Source organism: Scyliorhinus torazame, chromosome 16, assembly GCF_047496885.1.
Source record: "Scyliorhinus torazame isolate Kashiwa2021f chromosome 16, sScyTor2.1, whole genome shotgun sequence".
Taxonomy (NCBI): Eukaryota; Metazoa; Chordata; class Chondrichthyes; order Carcharhiniformes; family Scyliorhinidae; genus Scyliorhinus; species Scyliorhinus torazame.
In genome coordinates, this window is record NC_092722.1 from 31,435,834 (window position 1) to 31,445,566 (window position 9,733).

Consider the following 9,733-nt stretch of genomic DNA (forward strand, 5'->3'; position numbering starts at 1 on the left):
TCTCTGGCACCCCTCCCCGATGAACTCAATGCATTCTATGGTCGGTTCGAGCAGGTAACCAACAATCCGCTGTCGAGTGCCCCAGCAGCCCATAATTCATCCATCCCCACCATCACAGCTTCCGAAATCAGATCGGCCTTCCTGAAAGTGAACCCTCGGAAAGCGACGGGCACGGATGGGATCCCTGGTCATGCACTCAGAGCCTGCACGGACCAGCTGGCAGAGGTATTCGCGGACATCTTTAACCTATCCCTACTCCACTCCGAGGTCCCCACCTGCTTCAAGAAGACCACCATACCGGTACCAAAGAAGAACCAGGCAACGTGCCTCAATGACTACCGTCCAGTGGCCCTGACTTCAGTCGTAATGAAGTGCTTTGAGAGGTTAATCATGAAGTGCATCACTTCCATACTCCCAGAACGCCTTGATCCACAGCAATTCGCATACCACTGCAACCGGTCCACATCAGACGCCATTTCCCTGGCCCTACACTCATCCCTAGAGCATCTCGAAAACAAGGACTCCTACATCAGACTCCTATTTATTGACTACAGCTCCGCCTTCAACACCATAATCCCAGCCAAGCTCATATCAAAGCTCCAAAACCTAGGACTTGGCTCCCCACTCTGCAACTGGATCCTCGATTTTCTGACCAACAGACCACAATCAGTGGATTTACTTGTGCAAACTACACCTGAAGCTTGTTGTTTTAACATCCTCTTGCTGTTGATTTGTGTTTTTCAGAAAGTTTCGCAGTAATGTGCTGAGAGACTTGGCTCTTTTGGGTTGTTTCAGCCAGCTGCAGCCATTGGACACTAGGTGCCCTATGCCATTGCACAGCATGCTACCCTATCAGGTAACTGCCACCCCTTTATAAATTTAGCTCTAGTTATTTCTGTCAGCTGTATGAAGATTTAATGCTTGATTCACAGCCTGGGCGTCCCCCCAAACTTCATTTGTGTGGGGCAGTTTACTACAGGGTGCACTTTCTTTGCGAATTTAGGTTAAATCTCCTACCTTGTATGAAAATCTTTAGTCTGGCTGTTCACTTCTTAGAACTCAACATCCTGAGTCTCAGATGAGTCAGTCAGCTCATCAGTAAGCAGTCCAGTGTGGACATCCTGGCATAGAAATTGGCTTGTTCTGAACATGGGGTGAGTTCCAAGTGCTGTGCACACTGTGTATGCCTAATGAGGCAGGCAATGGAACAGTGGCAGATTGGTCTGTCAGCCTCATCACCAAAATACACAGCAGCTACCAGTGCCAGTCTTAGACATTGACTTAGGGTGAATTTTGAGTGGCCAGAGTGGGAGGAGATATGAGCAGTGGCGAGCAGCAGCCCATGGTTTTAATGTGGCTTAGGAGGAGCACTCCTACCACCCTTTCTGTTAATGTAACCTTCCTCTCTTTGCTCATGTTTTTTTTAAACTATTAAATCTTCTCTTCCTTCTTTACCTGTATATGTCCTCTATTATCTCTTTATAATTATAATTAGAAGTCTTACAACACCAGGTTAAAGTCCAACAGGTTTGTTTTGAATCGCTAGGTTTCGGAGCGCAGCTCCTTCCTCAGGTGAACCGGGAGGTTCGGTGGTAACTTTAACCTGGTGTTGTAAGATTTCTTTATTGTGCCCACCCCAGTCCAACGCCGGCATCTCCACATCATAATTATAATTAGTTTGCTATCCATCAGAGATGAAGGACTTTGAGATGTGGTTAGAATAATGTGGGTGTGATAATCAGGGCTGGTACATGAGTCCTGAAGAGTGGAGTATTACCCTCCATGAATGACGTTGTCTAATCTTTGCTTGATTGGGCCCTGGATCTGATGCTTTTAGTGCCGTGCAGCTGGTTAGGATTGAGGGAACTACATACCCGATTCTTAGAGGGAGGAGGGAACAGGGTTATAGGATTCTAGACCAGAGCACAGTACTTGATGAATACATCAGTAAATAAAATGTAACTATAGTCGAGTCGATACTTTTTCTCATGATGAATTGGGTTGTTTTTCCTTTAATCAGAAGGTAGTGTTAGGTGTCTTGCCATGTGGGCAGTTTTGGAAATAATTTTGTGTCCTGTGTAGAATGGATAGTGTTGAGTTCCAGGTGTAAGTAGTAATGGATATTGGACTTTTGTTGTGGGTGGTGGCAAAGTGCCTTGTGGGTGTTGGACACCAATGGACCATATTCTGAAAATAACTAGCTTTTGTTTTCTAGGTGCCGTTTAGTGCAGTCGCTCTGCAAGTGTTACACTGTGATGTGACTCCTACCCACATATTATACGCAGCCAATGCCAGTTTGGTTGCACTGTGCAGAATACCAAATGCTGTCAGCTCCCAGGCAAATGGGCCTGTAGTGCTCCCACAGGCTCCAATATGTGACTGTTTTGGTGTTGGTAAGTACTGAGAAACTTGTACCAGATCACATTCTAAGGGTCAGAAGTGCACTGTTCACTGCCCAATCTCCTTGCAGCACCAATGTATGGGGTGGAAGATGAACCGTTTTACAGAGCTAAGGCGCAGGATAAGCACCAGCACATAATGATGCTAGTGAATACTTTTAATTCATGGAATAGGCATTTGTAACACACTATGGTTACTCTGGATCAGACACCATCGACGTGTCACTTGATTGCACAGGCCATGAAGTTGTCTGGATCAGTGAATTAGTTTTGAAGTCTCGTCATCAATTTGACATAGTCAAATGCAGCAGCAAATTGTACAGAGCAAGGTGCCATAAACAGTAAATATGATGTGATTGAGGGAGTAATGTTGGCCAGGACACTCTTAAGAATTGCATCCATGTGAATGGACGGAATTGTCTTTGATTTCACACCTTTTGTGAAGACAGCATTTCAAACAATGCAACAGTGTCTCAGGACTGCACTGCAATGCTGGGCATATGTGCTCAAGTCTATCGAATGGGGCATCAGGCAAGGGTGATATGTTCAAATAATACTGCCTTGGGGACTTTTAGTAGAGCATAGAGCATAGAATTTACAGTGCAGAAAGAGGCTATTCGGCCCATCGAGTCTGCACCGGCCCTTAGAAAGAGCACCCTACCTCAGCCCATACCTCCACCCTATCCCCGTAACCCAGTAACCCCATCTAACCTAAGGGCAATTTATCATGGCCAATCTACCTAGCCTGCACATCTTTGGACTGTGGGAGGAAACCGGATCACCCGGAAGAAACCCACGCAGACACGGGAGAACGTGCAGACTCCACACAGACAGTGACCCAAGCCGGGAATCGAACCTGGGACCCTAGAGCTGTGAAGCAACTGTGCTAACCACTATGCTACCGTGCCACGTAGTGGCGACATGTAGAAGGAGATCACACGCAATGTAGCTCCCACTAGAATCTTTGGTTTTTAGTTATTTTCACCCGCTCCCCGAGGGTAACAAGTTCATGTGAGAGCCTTTTGTGTGAGGATGTCAAAAGGCTCAAAAAGAACATTGAAAAGAAAAGTGTGAGCAGTAGCCCTTCTGAGGAATTGAGCAAGATGTGGAGTCCTGCTGGATTCAAGATGGCGGAGGCAAGCTCGTTGGGTGGGTCCGTACCTATTACAGTGGATAAGCTGACGAAGGTAATGGCTGTCGAATTTGAAAGACAATTCAGCAAGCATTTCGAGATGCGAGGGAAAGAAATGATGGGGCCCTCGCATAGTCGGTAGATGATGCCTTGGTCCCGATAAGGGAGACTTTGGGGAAGACTTCGGAAACGGTGCAGGAGCATGGTGAAATGTTGAAAGGGGTGGAGGAGACACTGTTGCGACATAGCAATGAGCTTGTCTCGATGGCTGCTGATCTGCGAAGGGTAGAAGACAGGAACAAGGGCCTGAGAGCTACAGTTGAGGACCTGGAGAATAGGTTGCGGCAGCAGAACCCCAGGATTATGGGATTGCCTGAGGGAGTGGAGGGTCCTAAGCCGACTGAATATTTTTAGGCAATGTTTATGAAATTGATTGAGGAGGATCAGGTTCTCCCATTGAGCTTGGTCGGACCCACCAGCTGTTTCGGACAAATTAGCCACTGCGAGTGGCGATGGCATGTTTTCTCAGCTATCGGACGAAGGCGATGGTCCTGAAGTGGGCCAAGAAGAATCGGGAGGTTCGGTGGGAGGCAGCAGTATTTGAATATACCAAGATGTCACAGCAGAATTGGCAAGGAGGCAGGAAGTCTTTAATAAGGCAAAATCAGCACTTTTTAAGAATGGTGTGCGGTTTGGTGTGGTGTACCTGGCGAGGCTGAGGGATGCACATAATGCCAAGGACCATTTCTTTGAGACGTAGGAGGAAGCGGAGGCTTATATCAAGGACTTGGACTGAACTGAGTGGGTTTGCAAGAGACTTTGCTGGTGGTTGGGATGGGTTTGTATGGGGACACTTGTAAAGATTGTGATTTATTTTATTTTTTCCCCGTCCCCCTTTTCCCTTTTTCTTTTATGTACAGAGTTGGTGTTAATTGTAATTTGTGGTTTGTTTGGGGCTTTCCCGTTTGGTTGTAGTCTTTTTGGTAGGCATTTGTAGTTGGGGAGTATTTGGTTGGGGGTGGGGGGAGAGGGGTGTTGGATAGATTTAGGGTTGAGGGAGGAGGTGGGGAACCTTTGGCTCTTGGGTGCGGTAGTGTGGGATTTTAATTTCTTTATTTCGTGGGTTGTTTGTGTGATGTGGGCTCTGGTGGGGGGGGGGCTATCTCGCAGGCTGAGGTTGGGTAATGAATGGGAGTGAGGTGGGGGAGGGGCTATGACTTGCTGGACCTGTTTAGGCAGGTTTCGACTAGCCTAGAAGGTGTGAATAGTCGGGGGAAGGGGATGGAGGAGAGAGATGTTGGTTTGAGAGGAAGTACTGGGGGATTTGTGGGATGGGGAAGGGGAGAGTCGAGTGTTGATGGTGACTGAGGGTTGTTCTTTGTCCCATCAGGAAGATGGGACTGGATGCTAGATTGAGGGGATGAAAGAGATGAGGGACTTGTTTTTGGAAGGCAATTTGCGAGCTTGGAGGAGTTGTCGGAGAAATTTAGGTTTTCTCAGGTGGATGTTTTTCGGTACCTATAAGTTTGCAACTTTGTTAAAAAGGTGCTCCCGACGTTCCATGAGGTGCCTTCTTCCTTGTTGTTAGAGAAGGTTTTATTGCTGGCGGGGATGGAGGAGGGGGCTACCTCTGGGATTAATGATAGGATTATGGAGGAAGAGACAGAGTCTGTGGGTGTGGAGGGGGTCAAAACTAAGTGTGAGTGAGGCTGGGCTGTGGTGCGAGGCTCTGCGTGAAGTGAATGCAAGATCGTGATGTGCGATGTTAGGATTGATGTAGTTGAAGATAGTGCATGGGCCCTTTTGACAAAATCCAGGATGAGCATGTTATTTGCGGGAGTGGAGGATGAGCGTGGGCATTGTTAGAGGGGCCTGGCTAATCGTGCATTTGTCTGGTCTTGTCCTAAGTTCATGGGCCTCTGGGTCTCTTTAGCACCATGTCGGCGATTGGGGGCCATATTTGGGGTGTCAGATCTGCCGGAGCTGCAGACTGGGGCGGGGGCAGATGTCCTGGCCTTGACCTCGCTGATTGCTCGAAGGCAGGTGCTGTTGGGGTGGAGGTCAGCTTCTCCACCCAGTGCCTCAGTATGTCTGGCGGATCTTATGGAGTTCTTAAGAAAGCTAAGTACACTGTGAGGGGGGCAATTGAGGGGTTCTACTGGAGATGGCAGCAGTTTATTCTGTACTTTAAAGAGTTGGTCACCGTTAGTTGTTTGGTAGGGGATGGGAGTACTGGGGGGAGGGGCTTTTTGTTGGGGGTCGTGTTGTGTGGTGGGGGGGTTGTTTATTGATTTACCGTATTTATGTATAAAATTTAAAAATGTGAATAAAAATAACTTTTTTAAAATTACACTACCTTCCGAATCCTGCTCAGATCAATCGGATGAATATCTTCTCTTCCTCTGTCTGCAGGGATTCGACGTGAAATGAGTTTGCAGTTTCAACCCACTTCCTAGTGGATGATGCCCAACAGCTCAAAACGGCCCAATGTGGCCAAAGCCTGACTGAAGGCTGGATTTCTGTCTCTGGGACAATCCAGCTGTCTGAGTGTGTCATTCTTACCCTTGACCTGTTTGTGTGAAACTCCGATGATCTCTGTAAAGTTGGCAATATTGAGCATGTTTCTGATTATTCTAGGCAGGGTTACTGGATGTTCTGTATTGAGAATTAATTTTAACCCTTTTCCATAGGAATTATTCGTGGCATTAATCTGGAAAAGAAATTGTATTACATACTGACCCCGATTCCTGTGGCCAGGCTAAAACAGGTTAACTGCTTACTGATGGGGGCAGTCACCATTCCCCATTCACTCTTCAGGAACCAGGTAAGATAGGCTTGGGGAAGCGAGCTGACGATGGTCACTGGGCTGAGGAATGGGATTATTAGCAAGATTATTAGCAGCACTAGTTATGCTGCTGTTCAGGAAACGTGAGAAGCCATTACTGGAATATTATTGACGCTTTTGATATAATGAAATAGTATTGATGTATTAGATTTTTTGTTAAATCATGAATCATGTATTGGATAACATGCTGGATGGGGCACATTCTGGTGGTTCTAGTGGTGACTTGGGGGCTGTAATGAGTTGGGTATATTGGGCAGGGAATGTTGGGGTGCATTTCGCTGAGGGGTGTTGGTGCATTAAGTGGGTAATGATACATCTGTAAGTTTAATGGAGATGCTGTTGTATTTGACTGCAATGATTGGCTGGGATAATCACATTTTGGGAGTTTATGAGGATATTTTTAAATTCTTTCATAGGATGTGGGCATTGCTGGCTTCACCAGTATTCATTGCCCATCCTTAGTTGCACATAGAGGGTGGTAGTGAGCTGCCTTCTTGAACTGCTGGAGTCCATGTGATATAGGTTCACCCACAGTGCTGTTAGGGAGGGAGTTCCAGGATTTTGACCAGGTTACAGTAAGGAATGGCATGTTAGTTTCAGGTCAGGATGTTTTGTGGCTTGGAAGGGAGCTTTCAGCTAGTGGTATTCCCATGAATCTGCTGCTAGTGTCTCTCTAGGTGCTAGAGGTCGCAAATTTGGAAGGTGGGTCCAAGGATCTTTAGCGAGTTGCTGCAGTGCACTATGTTGACGGTGGACACTGCTCCCACTGTGCGCCAGTGGTGGAGGGAGTGCATGTTGAAGGTGGTGGAAAGGTGCCAAACAAGCAGGCTGCGTTGTCTTGGATGGTATTGACCTTCTTGAATGTTGATGGAGCTCCACTCATTCAGGCAAGTGGAAAGTATTCCATCACTGACTTGTGCCCTGTAGATGGTGGTCAGGCTTTGCGGAGTCAGGAGGTGGGATTATTATTAGATGGAATTGACTGCTTGTAACCCTTCACACCAGGGTTGCTGTAACGTTTTTATTTGCTAGATCTGCACATGGTTCAAATATATCTAATTCATTGTTTTCTCCTGCTTTTTTGTATTGAGGAGGTGTTTGGTCCTTCGCAGTACCACGGTGATCCTGACATACAAACACCATGGACATGAGAAAAAGCAGGCAGGGGGAGGGAAAGCAGGAGAAGGAGAGAGGGGCACAAGAGGGAAATAGCAGATGCTTTTCTGCCCAGATTGGGTTTCAATGTTGCAGGATCGCAGGAAAATGAAGCATGCTGCAGCAGTGGTGGCATTTTTTAAATCTTTCATTATCTAGAGTGTGGTCAGCCTAGGTACTGTAAATGCAGAGAGCAACAGAGCGACAAATCCAGGTCTGTTACATTTATAAACAGAACTTCCTGCTGCTTTTACTTGAACTCATCTCCTCTCAAAATATAAAATTAAATTGCAGATTAAACTTTCTAACTATATTGTATACCTCAACAAAACTCTCCTTGGGACATGGTACATGGTTCCATTGGTTCCAGGCGTATCTGATACTCACCTAAAAGGTGATTCTACATGTGTGAACCTCAGTGGGACATGCCACAGAACTTTGACTCTTGTAAAGGGGTGGAGGATGTGGTCAGTGTTTCTGAGGAGAGCAGCTTATTGTTTGTGCTGTGGGTTATCCCACATCTTCAGTTCAATAATAGGCCAGGTGATTGAAGAGAAGCCAAAGTAAAGTGGGAACAGCTGCTGCTGTTATTGGAAAGTGGGAAGTTGGGGTTCTTGTGACACTGAACCAGCATTCTATCTCCTGTACTGTGGATCACAGACCTAGAACTATCTGAAACTTGGAAGTGATGGCCTGGCAAATTCCCCACTGTTGCTGACTATATTTGTTTCTCTTTCAGCCTGGAGTGATAGGAGAGGTGCCGTACATAACGTCCGATTATTCCTTCGATGTTTCTGGAGCTGGAAAAATTAAAGTTGGTACACAGCCGAGGAGGCGGGGTCATGTTAAAGCTGTGTCATAATGGGGAGAATACCTGCTCATGCTTAAATAATGGGGAGGATAGATGGGCAGTGTTTCATAATGTGGGCTAATTGGCACTGTGCCTTATTGCAGCATTTAGGATTTTAAGATGGGGATTTTGAGGGGTAAAAGTGTTACGGGTCTACAGACACTTGTAATATTTGTTTTGGCCTCCTTTTCCCCCACCCTTTCCCCAATATCAGACTGTCATTCAGTCCGTGCCTGAATGGGGAAATCTTTGTTTTAAAGTATGGTACTGAACATTTGTTGTAAATAAAGGATCGTTCGACATCCCAACTTTTGCTCTGGTTTGATTTTCTCTAACGTGTAGAGCTTGGACAGAAAGTTAGATTTGTTAATGAATGCCCTCTCGTATGGGTTTAAAGGATCACTGCACTATTTGAAGAAAAACAGAGACGTTCAGCCCTGTTCCCTGGCCAATTTTTATCCCTGAACCAACACCTAAACATAGATTATCTGAATACTTTTCCATTGCTGTTTGTGGAATGTTGCTGTGTGTAACTTGACTGCTGCTTTTGCTACATTACAGCAAAGTAATTAATTGGTTGTAAAGTTCCTGGGGACATTCTGAAATTTTGCAAGGTGCTCCATTAATCTAAGCCAGTTGTTTCTTCTTTAATACTCTTTTTCTATTTAATAATCAGAAATGCAGTTTGCCATATCTGCATTTCCAATTAACCAGGTGCGGCTAACATTGAACAATACTGGTTTAGACCAACTTCAGCTGGGGCCAGGGATAATCTTTGCTGCAATCACAGAGACAAACTCAAGGGGGTACTCTTGTACCAAATCTCAACTCAGTAGATGCTTTGAGCTAAGACCTCTTGTTAAAATGTTCCTGACAAAGGAGACTACAAAGAAACAAGAGTATATTAGAATAGAAGATTTACAGGCTAGGCCTTATTTCATAAATGCCATTAAATGTGATTTATTTAGTATATGTTGTACTGATCTCTTATCGGGTTTGGGTTGTTAAATCTGCTTGAGTACCCAAGAGCAAGTGAGGGAGAAATCAGTCACATTTCCACCCGAGTCATTGTTCCTTACCTTGTGGTGAAAAGTACCCTTTTGAGAATGCCATATGAGAACAGGATTGAGTGTTGCTTATTGTGTGGGATCCTGCACAACAAATAGCGTCCTCTGTTATATTCTGGAGTGTGGGTGATACTAATGGAGCGCAAACCTCAATGAGAGTTCACAACTTGAGGATGAGGCAATCAAAAGGAAAGTAACGTTTTTAGTGTGTGGGTGTGGGGTAGGGGGGGTGGGGGCAGAGCACTGTTTGGAGCCAATTTAAACCTATTGATATCAATGTTCAAT

At 45.7% G+C, this 9,733-nt stretch overlaps 1 protein-coding gene across 1 annotated transcript in view; it reads left to right on the plus strand.

Moving 5' to 3' along the window:
- Positions 1-8,689, plus strand: part of nol9 (nucleolar protein 9) — a 47,014-nt gene extending 38,325 nt beyond the window's left edge. The window contains 4 exon segments of the mRNA XM_072478153.1: positions 745-856; positions 2,216-2,393; positions 6,222-6,355; positions 8,271-8,689. Coding sequence (XP_072334254.1) covers positions 745-856; positions 2,216-2,393; positions 6,222-6,355; positions 8,271-8,393 — 547 coding nt within the window. The 3' untranslated portion in view covers positions 8,394-8,689.
- Positions 8,690-9,733: the final 1,044 nt, after the last annotated feature.